Here is a 25422-nt window from a genome sequence, read left to right as displayed (position 1 = left end):
ATTAGTCTAATGGATGATCTTGCATATTGTCATTATTGCTAAGTGAAGGACTCCCTTAGCCTTGATGTACTCACAAGTCTACTGTGGACCCGTAGTCATGCTCATTTTACAGATGTGTATAACTAGAGGCAAATTCAGTCTTTTCTTTCAAGGGGAACACATATAGTGGTATAAAATAGTCTGCAGTCTGGTGCTTGGGAAAGAGGTGAGAGGCCTGCCCTCCTTCTAAAGTTAATATATATATAACACTTCTACCCTGATATAATGCTGTCCTCAGGAGCCAAAAGATATTACTGCGTTATAGGTGAAACAGCGTTATATCGAACTTGCTTTGATCCGCCGGAGTGTGCAGCCCCGCCCCCCTGGAGCGCTGCTTTACTGCGTTATATCCGAATTCATGTTATATCGGGTCCCCTTATATCGGGGTAGAGCTGTATATACAAAAAGCATATATTATATACATAAAAAGCTAATATATATATTAGCTTGAGAAGGAGGGCCTCTCAAGTGGGAAAAGGCTGGTGCCGCCCCTGTGCCTCAGGCGGGCGTGGAGCGGTGTCACAGGGAATTTTGGATAAATGCTGCCCCAAAGTCATTCAGCCTGGAACTGGGACTTGAACTCTGCATTTTGGGATTGTCCTGCCCAATTCAGGACGGGTGATCATCTTATGCCTGGGTGTGTCAGTAAAAAAGCAGATAGTATGAGAGTCAGAGATCGAGGGAGAAGGCTGAGCCTGTAAGCAGTGTAGGCTGTTTCTCCCAACTCCGAGATGGGGAATAACCCAGACCCATGGGAGCAGTGGCTAGAGAGGTTAATCTTAAGTAAGGGAACATACACGTAGGTCTCATTATTGAATCCAGCTCTCTAAGCACTGCGTAACTTTTGGGCAGAATAAATCACATTTGTGAAGAAGCTGTTCCTGTGTTGACAGCAAATGTGTGCTGACCACAGGCTCCCAGAGGGAAACTTGCAGATGGTGAGCCTGCTAAGTAGCACTGTTGGCAACAAGACAGTTGTAACCTAGAGATCCAGGTGGACAGTAATTGGATCGCGGGTTCTCACCACAAAGAGAAATAGAGACATGGGTCTCACTTGAAAGGATGTACTGGAGGGATGGGAAAAGGATCTCAGCAAGCTCAGCCTACCCAGGTCCCATTACACTGGATCATTAAACATAGTTTCTTCTTCAAGTGAGCGTTCACGTCGATTCCAATTAGGTGTGTGCACACCGCATGCACGGTCATCGGAAACTTTTTCCATTAGCAGCTCTCATCAGGTCGGCCAGGGAGCCCCCTGGAGTGGCACCCTCATGGTGCTCAATATATGACCCTACCAATGCCCTTTCAGTTTCTTTTTACCATCCGTGGCGGCATTGAAACTGTGTTAGCTTGCTTGCCTGCAAGTCTTTCCTTAGCCATTCTTAGTTCTTCACAGCTTTTCTTTTGTTTTATTGTTTAGTTTATTGTTTAGTACAATAGCCTCACCCTGCCTTGGGCTCCAGGGCATGCCTCAAGCCCAAGTATTTAAATCTTGAGGTCTATGCAAGAAACCTATGCCCAACAGTGACCCTCACGACTCATGGTTGAGGTGTATAGGGGAGGCACATCAGTCTGAGCGCTGCAAGATCTGCAAGGCTTTCAAGCCCAGGACTAGGAAGGAACATGACTTCCATTTCAGACAACTATTAATGGAAGCCACACTCCATACAGCGGCACCTGACTGCCAAGTCCTGAGCTCGGTGTGGAGCGCCCCAGCATCGGTCCGCGAACTGGTACCAAGGAAGGACTCTGGTGCTAGAGATCCTCGGTAGCGAAGATCCCCGGCACCCCAGCACAGTGCGGCACCCCAGCACTGGTCAACATCCCCAGTGCCCCATACGTGCCATAAGAAGGCCAACAGAGGGCGCTCTCCTCAGAGAGCGAGACCATCCGGGAAGAATTTGCTGCCCCAGAGGAAGGACTTAACTTCCAAACAGCAAGATCCTGTGCCATCGACTCTGTCGGCACCGTTGAGTCCAGCACCCGGCAGCTCTCCAGCGGGGCACTGCTTGGTGGAGGAGTTGGAACCCCTCTCCACCCCAGATACTTTCGAGGCGGCAAGGGAGCTCATAGAAATATTGTGCCTCAGCCCCTTGCTGTTAGAGACAAACCCCCGGCACCGCCTAGACAGTGCCATCTAGAGGCATACTGGCAATGATGAGGCCCTCTTCCTCAGCAGACCGGCACCGTTCACAGCACCATTCCCAATCTACTTCACCCCCGGCACCGGTTCAAGATAGTAAGACGCAGGCAATGCAATGCTCGGGGTCTTCGGCACCGGTTGCAATCACCATCTATCGCCCAGCACCATGATACGCCACTGGACCACAGGAGCTATTCCCCAACACCAATCTAAGCCAGGGGAAAGCCGATGCCGATCATCTACATGGTCATCGCGGCACCCATCACTGACTTCCTCTTCTTGGCACCGACCGCCGGCGCAGGGATCCCCGGTACCGCCGTGGTTGTCACCCTCTGGATCCTCGGATTCTGAGACCGGCTCCTACTATTCACGGTGCAATAGACGTAGGTCGGACAAGCATGGGAGGCTTCGTCCTGGCAACCACAGTGGCCACCTACTGCACAAGGGCCCTTCTGGACCCCCTGGGCTTACTATCAGGCCCAGGGTACCCCTTCCAGGGTTTCTAGGTCCGTTACACTGGGGCATCACCAGGCATAGTCACCTGCAGACAGAACCACCCCTCGTACTACGGAGGCGGCATTATCCAGACCACCCCCACATGCTACAGAGGACACAACGGAAACGGCCCCAGATCCACCCACATCCCAGGTCCCATTGGACCACCTTGCACCACTTGACACCAGTGCTACCCAGGACCAACCTGAGCACATGGTGGTCCATGACGACCCTGTGCCACCACTGGCCTCCTCTTCGTCTTCGCCTGATGAGACGGTGGCCGGGGCGTCAGCTTCAGGTCCTCCACCCATTGACCACAGGGCCCACGAGGACCTACTCCACCGCATCGCCCATAATATGGGCCTGCAGGCGGAGGAAGTATTGAGTCAGAGGACCCGGTGGTGGACATTCTTACTCCGGAGGGTCCTTCCAGAGTGGCGTTGCCAGTAATTAAGACTATTGGCAACAATTATAATGCTCTATGGAAGACTCCAGCCTCCATTCCACCCACCGCCAGGGTTGCGGAAAGAAAATATTTTGTTCCCTCTAAGGGCTATGGATTCTTGTTCTCCCACCCATGCCCTTGCTTCCTGGTAGTCTCTATGGTGAATGAGAAGGAGCGTCAGGAACAACAGGCATCAGCTCCCAAGACCAAGGAGGCCAAATGGATGGACTTCTTTGGCAGGAAAGTTTATGCTGCAGGGGCCTACAGCTGAGACTAGCTAACCAGCAAGCTATCCTCAGCAGGTATAATTTTAACTCCTGGGACTCTGCGTCAAAATATAAGGAGTTACTCCCCACTGAGTCAAAAGCTGAGTTCTCGGCTCTGGTTGAGGAGGGGAAGCAGTTGCCCAGGACATCTCTGCAGGCCTCGCTCAACTCGACCGACTTCACTGCACGTACCATCACCTCGGGGGTGGTCATGAGGAGAACAGTTTGGCTCCAAGTGTCCGGGCTCCCACCGAAAGTTCAGCAGACCCAGCAGGACCTTCCCTTTGAGGGTGCAGGGCTGTTTACGGACCAGACAGATGCAAGACTTTACAGCCTTAAGTATTCCAGGGCAATGATGAAATCTCTGGGGATGCACACACCTGCTACCCAGAGAAAGCCCTTCAAGCCTCAGCCAGTGCAGCAGCAGAAGCAATACCAACCCCACCCGAGGCAGGATACATACCACCGTAGGGGCAGGAATTTCAGGCATAGGCCTTCCAACCCTCCCACAGGCCAAGGGCAGGGCCCAACCAATCCATTGTTGGGACCCAAGCAAGGGTTTTGGAGAGATGCCCGAGGACAGCGTACCAGCCACAATTACGGATCCTTCCCCCCGTTTTTTGAACCGTCTATCCCACTTCTACCATGCGTGGTCCCAAATAATGTCGGACTGCTGGGTTCTTCATACAGTCGAAGTGGGATTTTCTCTCCAATTCTGCTCCTCCCCTCCCTCCCACCCCCCTTCCTTGTCCCTCTTCAGGGACCCCTCTCATGAGCAACAACTTATCCAGGAGGTGCAGGCACTCCTCGCCATGGGAGCGGTGGAGAAGGTTCCCCAGGAGCTAAGAGACAAGGATTCTACTCCCGATACTTCCTAATCTCCAAAGCCAAAGGGGGGTCTCAGACCCATCCTGGACCTGCAAGGACTCAATCAGTTCATGGTGAAGTTGAAGTTCTGCATAGTCTCCCTGAGCACAATTATTCCTTCTCTGGATCTGGGGGACTGGTACGCTGCCCTCGACATGAAAGATGCATACTTTCATATAGCCATTTGGCTGGCCCAAAGACATTTCCTGAGGTTCATTGTCAACCACATACATTATCAGTTCACGGTGCTCCCATTCGGGTTATCAACAGCCCCCCGGGTGTTCACCAAGTGTATGTCAGTGGTCGCCGCTTTTCTCCGAAAGAGACAGGTGCAAGTGTACCCCTACTTAGACGACTGGCTTCTGCGAGGGCGCTCCAGGGAGCAGGTGGAGTCCAGTCCAGGTCCAGTTATTCAGACAGACCTTCCAGAGACAAATCGACATTGTCACCCCCTCCCCTCCACCTCCAAATAGAATTCATTGAGGCAGTGCTAGACCGTGTTCAGGCAAGAGCCATCCTGCCAGAGCCCAGATTCCAAACACTGTCACACATCATTCAGATGCTCAGACAATACGCCTCCACCACCGCGACGACATGCCTCAGCCTCTTGGGACACGCAGCTATGTCATGAGGCATGCCAGGCGTGGCTCACTTCAGGTTATCACCTGGGTTGAGACAGTCTAGACTCAGTAGTAACAGTACCGTCACAAGTCCTAGACACGCTAGGATGGTGGTTGGACCCTCGCATGGTCTGCGAAGGAGTCCTATTCACTACCCCTCAACCATCCATGACCTTAGTAACGAACATGTCAGACCTTGGTTGAGGGGCACACCTAGGAGACCTACAGACTCAGGGCATGTGATCGCAGGCCAAGATCCTGCTCCACATCAATATGAAGGAACTCAGCGCGGTGAGACCAGCCTGCCAGACCTTCCATATCATATTGCAAGGTCAGTGCGTGGCGGGCTGACTGACAACACCACCGCCATGTTTTACATAAACAAGCAGGGTGGAGCCTGCTCCTCCCCTTTCTGTCAGGAGGCTCTCCATCTGTGGGAGTTTTGTATAGCCCTCTCCATTCACCTGGAGGTGTCCTATCTCTTGGGTGCCCGCAACAAGCTTGCAGACCACCTCAGCAGGTTGTTCTGCAGTCATGAGTGGTCCATCCGGACGGACATCATCCACTTCATCTTCCAAAGGTGCCACCAGGAGCAACGGAAAGTGTCCAGCATTTTGCTCCTTCCAAAAACACAGCCCGGGATCAGTCTTGGATGCGTTCATAAGGCACTGGGGGAACCATCTACTGTATGCCTTTCCTCTGATACCACTTGTCCACAAGGTTCTCCCCAATATCCACAGGGACAAGGCAAAGGTAATTCTGCTCGCTCCAGCGTGGCCACGCTAACATTGGTACACAACACTTCTGGAGCTGTCAGTGAGCACCCCCATAGCCCTGCTGCTCCTTCCCGATCTGATTACACAGGACCATGGCCGACTGCTTCACCAAGACCTCCAGTCCCTCCATCTCATGGCCTAGAAGCTTCATGATTAAACACAAGGGCGCTCCAGTGCACAGAATCGGTGAGGGAGGTACTCCTTGATAGCAGGAAACCTTCCACCAGGGCCACCTACCTGGCCAAATGGAAACAGTTCTCGTGCTGGTGTAATTGCAGTCGAGTATCTCCACTTCAGGCATCTATACCATTCATCCTGGACTATCTACTACACCTAAAGCAGTTAGGCCTGGCTGGATCATTCATCAGGGTGCACTTCGTGGCCATCTCAGCATTCCACCCTGGAGAGTTAGGGTGTTCAGTCTTTGCCAATCCTCTGGTGGGCCGTTTCCTTAAGGGCATGGAATGGCTATACCCTCAGTCTTGCCCACCGGTACCAACTTGGGACCTCAATCTGGTCCTAGCTAGGCTGATGGGAGCCCCAGTCGAGCTGCTCACTACATGTTCCCTTTTGTATCTCTCGTGGAAGGTAGCCTTTCTGGTTGCCATCACATCGGCCAGGAGGGTGTCAGAACTAAAAGCACTAATCTCCGACCCCCACACACACGGTCTTCCACAAGGATAAGGTACAGCTCAGGCCGCACCCAGCTTTCCTGCCCAAGGTTGTATCCCAATTCCACCTCAGCCAGACATTTTTCTACCTGTTTTCTACCCCAAGCCATATGCCAATGCACAGGAGCAGAGGCTTCACTCATTAGATGCGCGGAGGGCGCTAGTGTTCTACATTGAGCGCACAAAGCCTTTCAGAAAGTCAAACCAGCTGTTTGTAGTAGTGGCGGACTGGATGAAGGGACTTCCGGTCTCCTCACAGCACATCTCTTCCTGGATTACGGACTGTATCCGTACCTGCTATGACCTCACCAAGGCCCCAGCCCTGGCTATAACTTGAGAAGAGCCCAGGCCTCTTCCACCGCTTTCCTGGCCCAGGTGCCCATCCAAGAGATCTGCAGAGCGGTGACCTGGTCCTTGGTGCATCCCTTTGCCACCCACTATGCCATCACACAGCATGCTATAGACGATGCAGCTCTCGGTATAGCAGTGCTCCAGTCAGTGACTCTTTAACTCAGACCCCACCTCTGTGGGAGAGCTTGGGAGTCACCTAATTAGAATCAATGTGAACAATCACTCGAAGAAGAAAAGATGGTTACTCACCTTCTTGTAACTGTTGTTCTTCGAGATGTGTTGTTCACCTTCATTCCAATACCCACCCTCCTTCTCCACTGTCAGAGTAGCCGGCAAGAAGGAACCAAAGTGGGGTTGGGTTGGCAGGGTCATATATTGAGCACCAACAGTGTGCCACTCCAGGGGGCTCCCTGGTCAACCCGATGGGAGCTGCTAAGGGTAAAAGTTTACGACGACCGTGCACACACTGCGCACGCACCTAATTGGAATGGACGTGAACAACACGTCTTGAAGAACAATAATTACAAGAAGGTGAGTAACCATCTTTTTTAATAGGCTCAGGTTATAAACAAAGAATAGTTCATATGGGATACCATTATGACCTATAAGACGATAACATGGGAAATTCACACAAAGGAGGAAATCAGACAAGAAAAAAGAGGAATGAAAAATATAGAGGAATTGTATTCCTTTTATTAAAGGGAACATTTCTGTTTCTTTTAACTTTTCAGACTATGTGGTTTTATCAACTGTAAATGGAACATCTAATGGAACGCAGACGATCACAATAACTACAAAGCAAACCCACTGTATAGTGGAAAATCTAGAACCTAACAAAAGGTAATGCAGTAAAAGAACTTCTCAAATTCATCCAGCTAATTTAGACTGTCAGTAATATCTCAGTTTAAGAAAAAGATACAAATATAAGAACAAAGTGAGTTTGTTCTAATTCTGATGGGAAGCAGATTTTTTAAAAATATAATTAACAGAGAAAGTAATCTCATGCCAAGGATGTTGCAGATGGTCCAGACTCCACGAGCTGGATATAGTGCAAAGGTGACATATTCAGTGACCTGGCAAAAAGATCCACAGTTGAATTTTTAAAGGTCTACTGCCTCTTATGGAAAAAAAAAATCCTGTAGAATTTAATGGGGAAAAAAATTACGATATTTTGTAGAAACAGGAGTATTGGACTTTAATAATGTGCTAACATTTCCATATTTTTAACCATCCTATAGAATTCAGGTTTCAAGAATCTAGAGCAGGAGTGGGCAAACTTTTTGGCCCGAGGGCCACATCTGGGAATAGAAATTGTAGAGTGGACCATGAATGCTCACAAAATTGGGGTTGGAGTGTGGACTCTGGGGTGGGTCAGAAATGAGGAGTTCAGGATGCAGGAGGGGGCTCTGGGCTGGGGCGGGGATGTGGGGTGGCGGTGAGGGCTCTGGCTGGGAGTGCGGGTTCTGGGGTGGGGATGGGGAGTTTGGGGTGTAAGAGGGTGCTCCAGGCTGGTGAAGACATGCTAAATTGATGGGAGAGCACTCTCCCATCAACATCTGTAATCCACCTCAAAGAGAGGCGGAAGCTATGTTGCCGGGAGAGTGTCTCCCGTCGACATAGCATAGTGTGAACACCACTGTAAGTCGATCTAAGATATGTTGACTTAAGTTACTTTGCTTACGTAACTTAACTAACATAACTTAGATTGATTTACAGTGGTAGCTTCTAAGGCCTAGTCTACACTATGTAAAGGGTAAAAGAGAGAATGTGTTTTCATTGCAGTCACAATACAAGTACACCTCTACCCCGGTATAACGCTGTCCTCGGGAGCCAAAAAAATCTTACTGTGTTATATCGAACTTGCTTTGATCCACCGGAGTGTGCAGCGCCCCCCCCCCCCCCCCCCCCGAGGCACTGCTTTACTGTGTTATATCCGAATTCGTGTTATATCGGGTCACGTTATATCGGGGTAGAGGTGTACTGTAGTAAGTTTGATACCAAACTGGGAGGGATTGCAACTGCTTTGGAGGATAGGGTCATAATTCAAAATGATCTGGACAAATTGGAGAAATGGTCTGAGATAAACAGGATGCAGTTTAATAAAGACAAATGTAAAGTGCTCCACTTAGGAAGGAACAATCAGTTTCACACATACAGAATGGGAAGAGACTGTCTAGGAAGGAGTACGGCAGAAAGGGATCTAGGGGTTATAGTGGACCACAAGCTAAATATGAGTCAACAGTGTGATGCTGTTGCAAAAAAAAAAAAAAAAGACATGATTCTGGGATGCATTAACAGGTGTGTTGTAAGCAAGACACGAGAAGTCATTCTTCCGCTCTACTCTGCGCTGGTTAGGCCTCAACTGGAGTATTGTGTCCAGTTCTGGGTGCCACATTTCAAGAAAGATGTGGAGAAATTGGAGAGGGTCCAGAGAAGAGCAACAAGAATGATTAAAGGTCTAGAGAACATGACCTATGAAGGAAGGCTGAAAGAATTGGGTTTGTTTAGTTTGGAAAAGAGAAGACTGAGAGGGGATATGATAGCAGTTTTCAGGTATCTAAAAGGGTGTCATAAAAGGAGGAGGGAGAAAACTTGTTCATCTTTACTTCTTGTTCTATCCTTAGAGGCTATGGGCTTAAACTGCAGCAAGGGAGATTTAGGTTGGACATTAGGAAAAAGTTCCTAACTGTCAGGTTGGTTAAACACTGGAATAAATTGCCTAGGGAGGTTGTGGAATCTCCATCTCTGGAGATATTTAAGAGTAGGTCCCTTCCAGCCCTAGAATCTATGAAGCTATAACTCTCTGCCAGAAGCTGAGAGTCAGTTTTTTCCCATGGTAAATGCTAATACAAAACTATTATATTTGTCAGCATACATAAGGCAACTCAGACTCCCACCTGTAACAAATTAAGTGAAGATTTTTCTATCATTCTTGCAGCTCACATAACCAAACTCCTTCCATCTGAGATCCTTTACAACCATTTTAGTCATGATAATTTATGTCAGTAGTAGGATTAGATCAGAATTACAAGACCCAACAGCAGCCATTTAGTCCTGCATGTCACTGGCTATTAAATAGTACCTTAGTAATAAAGCAGTTTCCTTGTTCCTTCAAATGGTGACCTTCAGTATGTCTGCTGTGATTGAACAGGAAAAACATACCATTAATATTCATATTTTCCTCTAGGAAAGTATACAGCATAACAGTATTGGTATTTGTCAAGTGCCTAGGGCTGTACAAAATACAACATGAAGGCAGCCCTTGCTCCAAAATACTTAGTCTTGAAGAAGAAGAAAAAGAAAAAGGCACTGGACTGGGAGCTGGGTGACTTAGGTTCTATTACTAGCTCTGCCATTGACCTGTTATGGGACTTTTCATTTCTCTGTGCCTTTGTTTCCCCTCCCACTCTTGTCTATCTTTTCTGTTTAGGTTGTGTAAACTCTTTAGGGCAGAGACTGTCTCCTATTAGGTGCTAGCATACCTAGCACAATAGGGCCCCATTCTGGGTTGGAACCTCTTAAGTGTTAGTGTAATGCACATAAATAAATAATAATAAATTCACTAGGAAGTCCAACAGGAAGAGTAATTTCTAATAATTTTTGGTGGGGAGAGTTGTTCACTTCTTGTGGGCATTGTGGAAGAAGTGAGCGTTGAAGAGGGATCTGAAGGGAAGGAGAGTAGTAGTCTGGTGAACTGAGATGTGAAGGATATTTCATGCACAGAGAATCGCAGGCAATGATGCACAGAAATGGGAATGTGAGAAGACAATAAGTTTGTTAGCATGAACAGAATGCCTTCTGCTTTTTTAGCCTTTCTAGCAATGTGTGGAAGCTTGTGGTGCCGCTGTTCTGCCGTTACCATTCCATGTATGAAATTGAACAGTTTGACCCCTGAGATGCCAAATTCACCCTGTTTGTGAGCACTAAAATTCTCTAGGAAGGTGTTTTAGGTTTTTAAGCTCATCTGCTAAAATTCATGGATCACCAAAGAGTATGTTTTCATCATAGTGAGCAAGGATTTAGCCTTGTGACTTCATTACTACTGGTGGAGCAATATTGTTGCATGGTACTGTAGTGAGGAGTGCCTTAGAAATGTGTGTTGTAACAATCTCCATGCATTGCACTGAAATTTCCCCTCTAGGTCACCTATAAAATCATATTTTGGGACCATCTTGGTGGTCATGATGCAGGGCTGGTCAACTCCTAATCTCTCATTCCTCAAGTCACCAAGGTCGAAGAACTCTGTACATTGCAGCAGGCTTTGTCCGGGTAGAGAGGGACAGAAGCTGAGGAATTGCTTTGTGTCACTGAACCAAAAATCTGGTCAGTTAAGGAATCGTGATAATGGACTGCTAAAGGAATCCTATCCATTTTTTTTCCTGTTGGAAGGAGCTAAAATAAAACATTTATAGTCCATCCACTCTGACAACTATATTTGAACACGGTTGCAACATGGTTTCCCTGACCATTGCACACTGGGAAGGGTTTTTTTTTTTTTTTGAAGAATTGTATTGTAACTGTACCATAAAGCCATGATATGGACTTCCTTCAGGTGAGCAGTTTAGCTTTGTGTAAGGTGGGATCTTAATGTACAGCGTGATTTGATTTGGATGGTTCTTAAAAGAAACAAAAACCTGTCCTCATTGGTTGGGGTACCTTGCAGACTAGCATGTTTAAACCTAATGGTTGCTAGCATGGTCTCCCTTGTAATGTACACAGGGCCTTTCGTAGAGAGGCTGAAGCCTTGAAGATCGTGTTATAAAGCATCTGTTTGCTTTGACTCATAGGAATAATGCCACTGCTGGCTATTTTCTCCTCTAGCCGTGCCTGGCAATATAAACTTCAGAAACAAAATATTTACAGTAACTTAGTTCATACCCAAGGAGTTTATAGTTACTTAATTCATCCAATGATTGCTGCAAGGACTTCAGTCCAAACTTGCTTGCCTTGTAATCTGTACCTCAACCTTTTGGTTTGGTGTGAATTCAGTCTACTCCAAGGCATCCAGACTCAATGAAATGAGAGCATAATGTTCTGTTTGAAACCTGTTTTACTGCGTAAAAGGTACACCCTTTAAATAAATGCCTGGCACTGTCAGCTGCTCAGCAGCCTGCATGAAATGTGCTGATGTTCTTATATTATTCCATTTTGTTGGATCGCCCAGAAATGCCACGTGTTTGCTCAAGACACAGACGTGTTGTGTCTGTTCCATTTTCTAATAGTCACACATGCCTGACAATTGGCACTTGTCACTGGTCATTTAAAAAACTTTTCGCTAGATGATTAGTGCCTTGGCCTCTGCACCTGGAGAACTGTCAGAAATAATGTTTGGAGAATTTCAGCATAAGGGAAAAATAACGTATTTTAAGACTGGCAAAAGTGCAAATAATCTGAAAGTACAAATCATAATATGCAGTGTTTGGTGGGTTGTGATTTCTCAAAACTACTACATGTTATTAGCACTAAGGAGTAATTAGCTAGGTGCCTGACTCCCTCATTTAAAACAATACGTGTTGACTACGGATCTAATATTCTGCTTATTCTTATAAATGCTTTGCCTTTCCATAGCTGTTTTCATCTATGGATTTCAAAGCACCTACGAAACAATTAAGTCTCCCTGGCAAGCTAGGTAAATCTACCCATTTTATAGATTGGGGCTTCCCAGAAGACTTTCTCTCATAGCATCAGTTTCTTTTCTGCCCATGTGCTCCTACAGTAGAGTAGTCTATGTAATAGTTACATAAACATGATTATTAATTATTCTGCACTTTGTATTGCACTCATCTTTTCTAATGACTCTCTGTCCCCCTCTCATTTCACAGCAACTCTCTTATCATACTCATCTTAATCCCCTTTTTCTGAGATACGCATCTACAAAATCAACTGTAGAGTTTCCAAACATGGATGTTTCAGATTCAGATCATATTCCATAAAACCCTCCTCCACACACACACACAAGTTCTTCTCTAACCTTTTCCATCCCAATGTGCTTTCACTCATAAGTGCCTCTATATTTTAATATCTGAACTCATTCTTTCAACCACTTGAGCTCGCTCTGGGCCAGATCCTGATGTCTTACTAAATTTCTACTCCTTTCTTACTCAGGCAAAATTCTCAGGATTTGAGTCCCCATAACTACTATGCTGATTAGGCTGGTGGATAGTTATCTTATAAATCTTCACTTTGCCCTTTTTCACATTTGAAAGCTAAAAATTTTTGTGGTTTTACGTGCTAGTGTCACAGTTTCCAACACTTCTCAGCAGAGAAAAATACCACTATGAGCAATAGCATTAATGTACTCATTTTCCACCAGATGGAAACGTTGCCTTTTTTTTTTTTTATAGCAAAAACAGTTCTTGCTGTTACCTGAAAAGTCAACATTTGTTCCTTTTGGAAAACAACCAAAGTATTTGAAGCAAAACCACAAAAATGGTTGTTTTGAATAAAGCAGTTAGAATGTGATTTCCAGCCAGTCTTTCTCTACTAGTGAGAATTGGTTCACACAGTTCAACTTGTAATTTGGAGCCTGATTTTTCAGAGTTGTTCCCATTAGAATCTTGGGTGCTCAGCTCTTGTGAAAACCAGGCTTTTAGTCTTTTGTAGTATGCTATGTCACAAACAGTCATTAAATTGACTAAAATATGTCAGTGGCTTCTTAATAGTCCTATCTGGTACAATCTCTTCTTTATCAAAGGGGTAGCCGTGTTAGTCTAGATCTGTAAAAGCAGCAAAGAGTCCTGTGGCACCTTCTAGACTAACAGACGAATAGGAGCATGAGTTTTCGTGGGCGAATACCCACTTCTTCAGATGCAAATCTCTTCTTTGTTTATCTGTTCTTTCTAGGACTTCCTTTAAATGAATGCAGTCAAGGTTTTTTCGGAATTTTTAGTATTTTTCCTCATTGTCATTGTTTTAATAAATCTTTGGAAGCTCGAAAATTGAAATTTCCTTAGTATGAGTTGTCTTTTCCTCCATTGTGTTTGCTTTACAGCGGTAGTGTTGTTCATCAGCAACATCTTTCCCATAGCTAAAGTCAGTCTTGCTGCTTTTTTCTTTTCCTGGATTTTTTATAGCCCACATACAACATCTGTAATTAATATTAGTTAGTCTCCAGTCCATTGCTTCCAAAGATGTTTAGTATTTTTCTGCTAATGGTTGTCTTATCTTTTCTACTATTTCCTTTAAAATTGTACGTGGTTCATATCTCCCCTAGGATTTTGTCAGTCTTCAGTCTAATTTTTCAGTCATCTATTGTGGTGACATCCTGATTTTCTTTAGTAGTTTTCCTTCCTCCTCTGCGCAGAGGTACAGTCTGTTTTCCCCCATCTCCCTCCCCCCAGTCTTTCTTTGTGAACACTGAGGCAAAGGATTTATTTTCAGAAATGTCAACCTCTTCTGTCTATAAATCATCCCCTACCAGCCCATAGAGGCCCTTCTGGCCTCTTATGTCTAATGTACTTGAAAAATGTTGTCGTTATTTTAACCTCTTGTGAGATCTTCTTCTCGTTTGTTACCGAAGAAGCTTTGTGTACACCATATGCTCTGCTGCCCCACGTACTATAGTACAGCTGCAATGAAATATGGGATTTTTTTTAATGCCCGATTAGCTCTGTGGTCCATCTAGTCTCTTGCCTTTAGCAGTAGCCAGCACCTAAAAGGAAGATAAACCCACCAACACCATTAATATGCTTATCCAATTAAGCCATGTTGTCATTGGGAAGGACAATTATTCTCATTTGCCTCAGGTGATTATATTTAATCTCTGAAGAATGAGATTTGAATACCCATATTGTTACCTTAACTTGCCTAGCCATAAATGCAAGTAATATACATTCACAGAGCACACAATAAAGTGGCCAGGAAACTTTGCAACAGTAAGAAAGTATATAACTTTGCAGAAGTTAAAGTTAAGTTAAAGTAAAAGGTTATGATTGCATTGCTGTCATATTAGTATCAGAGATGTGCCAAATGGTTCAGGGGAAATTCGGGTAGCAGTTAAATTTGGCTGTCACCCTTCTAGCCTATTGGCAAAGATTTGTATTAAGTTTTTGTTTTAAAACAAAATCTGTAATTTCTGTACCACATAGCAGTGTAAAAATTCCTTTTGGATTCCATCTCTGTGCATGTTTGTTGCAGGTATCAGTGTTTCAAAACTGCCTTTTCCTCCTTTTTGGGTGCATTTTCACAGATCTCTTTTGGATTAGATCATGTTCTGTAGCAAAGTATGGTTCCAGCAGATACACTTCATGATGCATATAAACCTACAAGAAAGGCAATAAAAATTCCTTATAAAATAAAGGTGAAATATCTAAAGTATATATCAGACTATAATGCATGATGGGTGATTTTATTCAAAAGCCTTTTTTAGCTGGAATATGCATAGAATTATAAAACAAAAAGGGTAAATGTTGAGTTAAAGCTATAATTTTACCTCAGGGTACTAGCAAATGATTCTTCAGATGCATCATTTATTACATCACTAGAAGCTTTCAGTGATATTATAGCTTTTAATTCATAGTTGTCTGTTTCTGCTATCATTACGCTAGTGCCCCAAATGTGGTAGGCAAACATATAGGAAAATACATTCCCTGCCTCACAGATCTCACACACTCATGGCAACATGACTCCGCAAGCAAGAGCAACAATAATAGATGGGGAAATAGGCAGACAAGGGTTAGTTGACTTGCATGAGTCTTATTACAAAATGTATTCTCTAGTATGCACAGAACTCCCCCAACCCACAGGTTTTTTTAGGGCAAAGTGCTCCTTACCAACCCTTCCAGCATGTCCTTAATTATCCAGTCAACCACCTCACTATCCAACCTTCCTTTCCTCTCCTGTCCTCCATTACCATTCAACACCCTCTCTACTTGCTCCACGCAGCAGCCCTGGACAAGTGCTCCTGTGGCCATCATCAACCCACAGAGTACATCACCTAAAGCCACAGGCCGGGAACCATGGTCAGCAACTCCACTTCTCAGACACAATGGAAATTTCTACTGTTAGGGTGAAGATTGTTCTGTGCTGGAAACAGAGCTTTCACAGGGGCTGGTTGGGAAACTGGAACAAACTCCCACAGGAGCTGAGGACAATCACAAACCTCTCCACCTTTCGCTCAGAGTGCAAGGCACACTTCTTCAACCTGCCTTCTCTAATTTAAACACAGAGCAGTATGACATTTAAATTTATTAAAAAACAAACAAAAAAACCCTACCAGTACAAAACCTTATGTTGTACATACAGTTCTTCTTCTGGGAGAATACATTGTTGGAAGGTGCTCAGGTACTACAGTGATGAGGGCAGTGAAAGGCTCTGTGTAGAATAGAAAGTCCTCCCCTCTATGTCACTCTTGATGTTAGGATCCCACAGCTTTGAAGGCAGTGGAACAATTTCTCTCCCCCGCCAGACTGTCTGTGTGAACATAGAGATAGCAAAATCTCTGTAGTAGTGCCTTATGGCTCCCAGGAAATGGTCTTTCTTTCTGTCTCAGCCCATACGTCTGAGGAAGAGTGGCATGTAAGGGCCTTGTGCCTCAGTGGGTCTAGGTGGGAAGCAGGCAGTGGCCTTGTATATTATTTTAGTTCTGCTGACAATCTAATTTGCATATTAAGTGTGCATACTTGTAAGTGAAAGACAAAAGGCACATAGCACTAGATGATAAGAGGACTTCATAGGACTCCTTTTCTGCTTGAAAATTGTAGGATGCAGAGGCGGATTATAGTTTTGTGGGGCTCTGGGCCAGAGTAAGTGGGGGCCCCTCCCCACCCCTTCCGCCTGCAGTCCCTCCTGGCTCTCCTGCTGGGGAGCGGGGTCAGGGCGCAGGGGCTTCCCCCACCTGCCCAGAGCTGCTGCTGCCGTGGGGGAGTGGGGCCGGGGCCCCGCTGGCCCAGTAGCTAATCCGCCACTGGTGGGATGGCAGTCCAAGTGATACTACTACTCTGAAAAGCTCTGTTTAATTTCACCTTTTCAGTTCTATGATCTTACATTTTTCTCCTTTTGCATGATTTGGAAAACGATAGAATTTCCTTTGCTTGCCAAAGTTTCATGTGGGATAGCAATTTCCTATGGAAAAAATAGCCTGTACAGTAATTAAATAAATAGAAATTTAATCTGCACAAGTACTTTTATTGTTCTCTGTGGTTTGGATGGATTTCTGAGGCCTATTCTTTCCAGAGCCTATGGAATGACATTCTGACAGAGGCTGGAGTCAAAGGTTGCTTTAAGCTGCTGTTTATACTGGTTAGTTGAGGAGTTTTTGGCAGTATATATGAGATGGAATATAGACTACAGCTTCTTATGAACATCAAAGCTGGCTAAAATGTAGGTATGGGATAATCATTATATAGGTTGCCTATTTATCTTGCTAAACTTTGGCCTACATAGTCTCTTAATCCCTTTGGCTTTTTTTGTCCTGTCGCTTGTGTAGAAATCAATAAAGTAGCAGAGAGCGCTTGATCATTTTTACATCCATTTTATTTATATACACAGAGTAGTCACTTTTGAGATCTTTTACCTGCAACCTTAAAAACTGACATGTGGCTATGCAGACATTTATGAAAATGCCATATGAGCTCTTTAGGTTTAGAGTACAGTATGGTTTGATGCCTCTCTCCCACGGTTTATTCTTGGCCAAACATTTTCCCTCTCCCTACTAGTGTGCAATATGCTGTCAATCAGGTAGTTACTATCCTGTGCCCCAGAGGTGCCTGCTGGTCCTTGTGCTGCTGTCACTGGCATTGCCTCCTGGCTGGAAGCCAGCTGAAGGAGAAGTCAGAGATGATTCTTTCCTAGATATTTTTTTAAAATGTCTGTCACAAGACCTGCGAAACAGAGACATTTGGATTTCCTCTAAAATGTTTACAGTCTTCAGCTTCTGTTCTAGTTATTTATGGAACTTGTAGAATTGATGGGTCCTAATATTCAAACTGAGTGCTTCAGGGCAGGGATGGTCCCTTCCTATGTGTGTAACTATTCTGCCAAGTATCATTCGCAGTAGTAACTGTTGGGTCACAATAACCATATATTCACCTACAAAAAATCAAAACTGACAAAACCCAAACAATGTTTCAGGTGTATGGCCAACCCCAAAGTCCTAGGTATTAATTACGTGGCTGGGTGACACCCATAACTCTTATTCACAAAACAACTGGTACCCATCTAAACCCTCACTTGTGAATCCAGATAGACTCGTTGGTAGTCAACTGGGTGTTGGGGCAGCTCTCCTGTCTGCTTTAGTTTAATAAAGCCTACACCATCGGGTTCTGCTCCATCCTGCAGCTGGTCAGAAAGACCTCTCCACTTACTCAGTTGCTGTACTGTTCAACCTAGTCCCACTCCACAGAGTCAGCTCTATGCAGAGCTTGGAATTTCTGGATCAGGCATTCTAGATAGATCTCCTTAGCTCTATTTATTGAGCTCCTCAGTTCCCAGCCCAACCAGAGTCCCCTATACATCCATTCACGGTGACTAACTTTCTGTGGGGTATAGCTTGCGCAATTCATGTGCCCATTCATAACTACAGTTACAGTAACAAACTATTGTCCTTCAGAAAATCAGAACACAAACTCCAAATAATGCAGCATGATAAACTATATTAACTAAGCTACACTTTCTCCTGTGAGGGAAGCAGAGCATTCTATCCTTCTAAGCCTTGTAGCTGTGAGCTTATATCTGTTTCTACAGTGCCTAGGACATATGGGGCTCTAGGAGGTACTGTAATCCAAATAATTAATTTGTTAATTAAACTTCTTGTTAAACTTCTGCTTCTGCATTAGTTGTTAGTCAAAAAATTGTCTAGTGCTCTGTTGCCATTTGAAATATAAATGATTTTATCTTGTCTGCTCGAAGTTGGCAACATGTAAAAAAAAAGTGTACTACAAATCAAATATGAATAAAATAAAATATTTATCACCTCAATTTCATAAACTAAAACTGGCCACATAGAATGTTTTGGTGTACTTGGGATCAGTGTGGTTGATAATTCCATTAATAAAATATCTCATGCTGCAGTATCTTCTAAAATATAGATCAGCACAGTTGGCTTAAATAGCAAACCATGATGTATTGTATAACTAGTGAAAAATGTGAGGTTTGGCTCTAAGGGGGAATTTTCATGGACTTGACCCATCAAGTAATAAAATGGATATAAAATGGTGCATTTTATTTATATGTAACCTTTCATGAAACATATGGATAGGTTTCAGTTATTACCATGCTGCTGCACTGTAAATCAAGGGAAAGACTTTTGCAGCTTTTAAGTTATAAACTTGGATTGATGATGCACATTACTAAACCATTCTTTACTTTGTCCAATTAATTCTCTCACAACGTAGCCATTTCCTTTCATCTAAAAAGAATAAATCAAAGGGATTTGGCTACATGCAGAATTGTACCAGTTTACTTCAGGTATTGTTTTACACAGGTGCAAAAGGCTAAGTGGACACTCTTAGTTCAGTTTAAGCCAGGGTTTCTCAACCTCTGAGTCGGGACCCAAAATTGGGTCACCAGAATGTTTCAAAGGGTCGCGTGGCAGCTCCTGTAGTTCCTGTCCCACGGGGCTGGCTGGGCTCGCCTCCCTGCTCCAGGCACTGCAACCGCTGAGGGCCCAGCTGTCATGATGACGGGAGTCCAGGTAGACCAAATTTGAGAGAGTGGCACTGCAACCCCACGAGCCAGGTCACAACTCCACTCACGCAGATTTGGTCCAGTCATGGGGGTGGGGCTAAACCTGAGCAGCGCTGCAGGCCCAGAGGTTGCAACGCTCAGAGCTGAGAGCAAAGCCCAGCCAGCCCCACAGCACAGGAGCTGCAGGAGCCACCACTGTGGGGTGAGTGCCGGCCAGGACCCAACCCCCACCAAGGGGGCAGGATCCAATCGAAACCACCCTAGGACCTCCACCCCCAAACTATTTACTGGGTTGTGACAAGCCATAAACATTTACAGATGGGTCCTGAGCCCAAAAAGTTGGAGAACCACTGGTTTAAGCCACTCCTAAAAGGTAATTAGGATCCACATCAGTGTTTGCACCAGTTTGGCCCAGTGCATGTGTGTGTGTATATAGACACGGTTTCAGCATATCTAAACTGTTCTTCTATCATGCAGCTTGTTAAGTAGGCAACAAAATCCCCAAATCACCACTTTGTGCTGTTGCATGTGCATAGAGCTGCACACCCACCCTGCCCCGGGATATTGTGCCTCACGGAGACAGAAAGACTCCTAGAACTCCCAAGCATACCGAGCCTGTGTGCCTGCTGCTGCAGCAGCCTTTTGTTGCATGCAGCTTGTGCATGGCTGACAGGCTCTGCTGGCCAGTGTTTAGAGGGTGGAGACATGGTCCTCTCCATTCCCTTATCCTTTTTGGAGCATCTTGTGTTTTGCCTCCACACCATCCAGAACAATAAATTCAGCATTAGCATGAGGGGACTGGTTCTCGGCCCTCAACCTCCAGGGTGCATATTTCCACATATCGATACATCCTTCACACAGGAGGTTTGTCAGATCTGTTCTCAGCACAGAGCATTACCAATACAAAGTACTTCCTTTTGGCTTGTCTGCGGCCCCACAAGTAGTCCTCGCGGTGGTGGTGGCTCATCTATGCAGATAAGGGGTCATAATGTTCCCCTAGCTGGATAATTGCCTACTCAAAGCTTTGACATGAGATGAGGCCCTAGAAGCTACTCAAAAGACAGTAGCTCTTTTCATACAGCTGGGTCTACAGATAAACAAAAATCAATGTCCCACTGGTGCAGAGTTCATCGGGGCTTGACTCTCTGGAAGCCACAGCCTTTCTGCTCCAGCACAGGTTTACCACTCTAGTCAATCTAATCACCACAACGCAAGCCAGCCCACAAACATCGGCCAGGACATGCCTCCAACTATTAGGCCATATGTCAGCAACGGCATTTGTCATCAAGCACAGCAGACTGCACGTGTGATGCCTGCAAGGCTGGCTCAGGACAAAAAATATTCTGCACAGACACAGTATAAACAAGCATCTTACAATGTCAAGCAAAGTAAAAAATTCTCTGCATTGGTGGATTCAGAGAGACAATGTTTGCACGGTAGTTCTCTTTACACAGACCTCCCCACTTGGTGATAAAACGGATGCCTCATTGCTAGGTTGGGGGGCACACCTGAACAACCACATAATCCAAGGTTACTAGTCCCATCGGAATTAACGTTACGCATAAACTTACTGGAACTACAGGCAGTCCGAAATGCATGCTTACACTTCCTACCCATGATCAGGACAAGGCTATAAAAGTGCTGACGGACAATGCTGCTTGTATGCTTTACATAAACCACCAAGGAAGGGCACAGTCACACTCCCTGTGCACAGAAACTATGTGACTGTGGAATTGGTGCATCCGCTGCAACATCAACATCTCAGCCTCCTACCTACCAGGATGCCAAAGCACCACAGCAGATGCACTGAGCAGAAAATTTTCCCAGGACCATGAGTGAAATGAACAGCAGAATACTGCAGAACCTATTCAGACACTGGGGCTTCCCAACTATAAACCTCTTTGCAACAAACCCGAATGCCAGATGCACATACTTCTGCTCCAGAGTGGGACCAGGATCCTAATCTCTCAGCACTGGTTTTCTCCTCAATGGGATACATATCTATTGTACACTTTTCCTCCAACCCCTCTCCTAGCCATGGTCATGCACAAGATAAGGACCAGCAACTCCAGAGGGAGCCCCCCACATGGCCCAGAGAAAGGTAGATTTTCTGCATTTAAACATCATATGGCATATGGCTTATTTAAAGTGACCTTAAAGCAGCTTGAATACAGTGGTGAGCATAGAATAAATCTCTAAATTAGATTAGATAGGCTTTTAAAATACAAATAATGAACCCATGGTTACGCTTATAAACGTAGAGTCCTCATTTATAAAATATTTGCCTATATGAGAACACTTGCTGGTATTTCTGTACTGTGTGAAGGTTTACAAAAATTGAGGCAATTGTTAGTTTTATGCATTAAACTTGGTTGAAATAAAAATTATCCTACCAAGTAGCTGTGGGAGACTGTCCCTTGGTCTTTGGCCATAAAGAACCTACCGAGGTTAATCAACATGCTGCTCAGGTCTTCACAGACTAAGAAACTGTTGGAAATTCCAGTTTGTATTAAACTATTCAGCCTCTTTGTGGGGAACTTTTAAATGAAGTCTTGGCACCAACGCATGAGAATAGTGGCATGGTTTTTAAATTTTGTCTCTTCTGATCATTTGATCTCTTGGAAAATTGCTGCGTGGAAAGCAGTCTCTTGCAGCTCCATTTCATAGCACTGTGAAAAATTCACCCCCTGTGATTAATAAGGGATTCTTTGTGAATCAACAGGAATATTTAATTGTCCAGTATAACATTCAAAACAGAAAATAACCTAAATGCCTGCTCATTGTTTTTAAAATGTGTTCATTGTTTTGCATTAATTGCTAATTTAAAATGTACTCAGTTGCCTACTACTTATTTATGTCAGGTTTCTCACAGCCTCAACAGCAGTTTCTTGCTGTGACCCCAGAATAAGTCCTCTAGGCTCTACTGTAATACAAATAATCATAACGAGGAAAAGAATAAGTTCTTGTTTTTCTGTACACTCCCCACACCGCCTAGACCTCCTGGAAAGTTGCTCCTGGAAAGTGAACCACAAAGGATTTTGAATGGTAGAGACTTTGGGGAAATTACCTCTGTATCTTCTCAACTACATTCCTTACAATCATTTAAAAAACAAACCAAAAAAAAAAAAACAACAGGAGCTGTATGTGTCTCAAAGGCCTCAGCGAGTGAGGTAGCTTTCATATTTGCATGACAGGCACAAGCTGACAGTCATCAGTTCAAGGGAAGCAACTGATACAGAACCTGAAACTGGAACAGAAAGAAGGGAGAAGAACATGAACGGGAGCCTTTGTACAGCAATATCAGCAAAGCATGCAATTTTCCATTGCTCTGAGGCAGGCAGATCACCATGGGGGTGTACGTTATAGTTGTGCTATAATTGTTAATGTAGGCAGGTGATGGTATCTTAGAATAGGCCAATTCTGAGTGGTTTTTAGGTCGGTGCTTGGCTGTGTGGTTGGTGGGGGAAAAATACATTGTGCACTGACATAGATAGTCTTACCCATATTGCTAGTTCAGTACCTCAGAGTGCATCCATTAGCATGGGTGCATCACACGTGAAAAGACATCAGTGTAGGAGAGGAGGGGATTTGGGAAACAGGATTGAGTGGAGTGGCCACGTTTGTCTCAGCCGTGTATGGGGTGTACAGGAGCCACTTGGCACCCGGTAGCAGCAGCCACAGGCCTTACTGCTGTAAGGAAATGGGAATGCTCTGGCCACCTCTCCTCGCAGCACAGCAGCAGAAAAGGAAGGCCACAAATGGCAGGGGCCCTGAGCACCATTAAGGAGAATTGGAATGAGAAGCAGGGCTCTCCCTAGGTGGTAACAATAGGGAACTAGCAGCAATTGTTCAGCCTCCTGGATTTGAGTTGTGGGGATGGGAGCAGGTCTTTACTTTCTGCAAAGCCACATGGGCAACAAAGCCAGAGGAGGGACCTCAACAGCGCAGTGTGACTGGGATTATTCTTGCTTTTCTACTTTGTTTTACTTTTCCTGCATTCTGCCTTGGTCCCAACTAGAGTTGCCAGCTGTCCAGGTTCCCCCAGGATTGTCCCTTTTTTGAGGTAGCTGTCCTAGGAAATTGGTAACCGAGCTCAGTACATGCTGACAGCTGTCCAGTTTTATGGGCTCAGGATCATCCCACATGTCCTGACTTTTGCATCCCAGAGGTAGCAACCCCACTCAGGCGGGAGGGTAGGCGGGGGAGTTCAGGTAATATTGGTGTTTAGGACTACACCATAAAACATTGCAGTGGAGAAGGATTAGAAAGAGACATCCCTAAGTGAGGTGCATTGTTGTTATTAAAGGACTATATATCGCACTGAGGTGCATTCAGCCAGTTGGATCTTTCGGTTGGCTGAACGTGCCAGCCCCACCTCCTGAAAGACATACATTACTTGCAGCAGCAGGCCCTATCACCTAAACTGCTCCCCTGCCAGCATTAAAAACAGGACAAGGTACCACTGGAGCATTAAAACAAACAGTAAGGACCTGCATGCAAGCTTGCTATGCATAGACAGAGGGGGTCTTACATTCTTAGGAGCAGCGTGTCTAAATGTTTTCAGAGTAAGAAACTTGATACTTTATGCTTGTCCAGGAAGCCAGTAGCATGAGAGAGGGTGTCTGCATGGGTGGTCTGCTTGCCCATGGCAATCAAGAATACAGTGTGTGTTTGTTTCTAATTTTATTCTCCAGTTATGGATTCCAGGTGAAAAGCGGCAACACTAATGGTACAGGTCCAAGCACACCTCTAGTCTCATTTTCTACTGAATCAGGTAAGAGCTTCAATAGATGTATCAGTTTATCAGTGAAAACCATGACAATGCGTTCAGCCAAAAAGACAAGGTAAACTTGACCCTTAAGTGTTTTTGATTATGGATGCAGTGTAGCCTGTATTGGGCACTGGATTCAGACGCAGGAAACCTGGATTTCCTTCCCGCTTTGCCACTGACCTGCTGGGTGGCCGTGGGCATTTCACTTTACCTCACTCTGTGTCTCTGTCTCTCCATATGTAAATGACAAATTCCCATACTCCTTTATGGACACAAGACAGAGTTGTGATTTAACTATGGAAGGTGTACAAAGGGTTACGCTGAATCCAGGGATTTTTTTTTAATGGGTAGTATGGCATCTTAAATCCAAAGCTTTATTATAGTAAATCCATGTTTGTTTGTATCCCTCTATCAGATAGCTCTGCAAACAGACAGGCCTTTGCGCACAGTGATACATAACAAATTTACACACACAGCACACTTTTGCAATTTTGCTTTGTTGCCCATGCTTTTCCCACTGTCTGCAATATAGGATTGTTTTAATTTTATTACTGTTGTTTATATCACAATAGTGCCTCGGGGCTTAACTGAGATCAGAGTCCCTTTGTGGTAGGCACTGTACGTGTGTGTAAATAGCTAGCTATCTAGAGAGAGAGAGTGAGTCACTGCGCTGATGAGGTTACAGTCGACATAAACAAGACACACTTGTTGCAGGAAGAGAAACAGAAGCACGGAGAGGTTAAGTGACTTGCCCAAAATCATCCAGCAGGTCACTGGCAGATCTGAGAATAGAATCGAGGTGTCCTGGGTTCTAATCCAGTGTTTTACCCACTGGATTGACGCTTAGTGGAATGGAGTCAATGTGAGCATAGGAAATATATTCTTTAAAATTAAGGATTACTCATTTAGCAGATTGGTATAGGGCCCTCAAAAATATGTATCTATCTAATGCATCTGCAATTTAGAGTGCTATTTACAGTTTTGTCATGTGTTTAAAATGGTACAATAAACAAAGTCCCACCTGACTTGGCTATGGGGAGCAGAAAGAATCACTCAGTACAGCATTGCACTATCCATCCAAGATCCAGCTTCTCTAGAAGCCAATTACAAAATAGCCATTGACTGCAATAGAAGCAGGAGCTATTCTTATATTTAGAGTCGGCTGCCTATTGTTGATTGTACTCTGAACTAGTAGGCACTTACTGTGTACATTAGTCCCTTTAAAGGGACACTGTCAGGTTTTACATTTTAAGTCAAATCCTTCAGTGCTTTCTCACTGAAATTAATGGGTGTTTTGACTGAGTAACAGGTAAGTGGAAAATGAGTAAGGAATTCAGAATATGTCCCACATATT

General features: G+C 44.8%; 1 protein-coding gene across 50 annotated transcripts in view; it reads left to right on the top strand.

Moving 5' to 3' along the window:
- The window catches only part of ABI3BP (ABI family member 3 binding protein), a 403542-nt gene that overhangs the window by 363966 nt on the left and 14154 nt on the right, over nt 1–25422 (top strand). For all 50 annotated transcript variants that reach the window (XM_065587762.1, XM_065587956.1, XM_065587764.1 and 47 more), the window contains 2 exons: nt 7405–7513; nt 23992–24071. In XM_065587762.1, coding sequence (XP_065443834.1) covers nt 7405–7513; nt 23992–24071 — 189 coding nt within the window. The remainder of the gene's footprint in view (nt 1–7404; nt 7514–23991; nt 24072–25422) is intronic.

The sequence above is a fragment of the Chrysemys picta genome, chromosome 1 (assembly GCF_011386835.1).
Source record: "Chrysemys picta bellii isolate R12L10 chromosome 1, ASM1138683v2, whole genome shotgun sequence".
NCBI lineage: Eukaryota > Metazoa > Chordata > Testudines > Emydidae > Chrysemys > Chrysemys picta.
The sequence above is the reverse complement of the archived record's forward strand: the minus strand, read 5'-3'. Positions and strand labels throughout refer to the sequence as shown.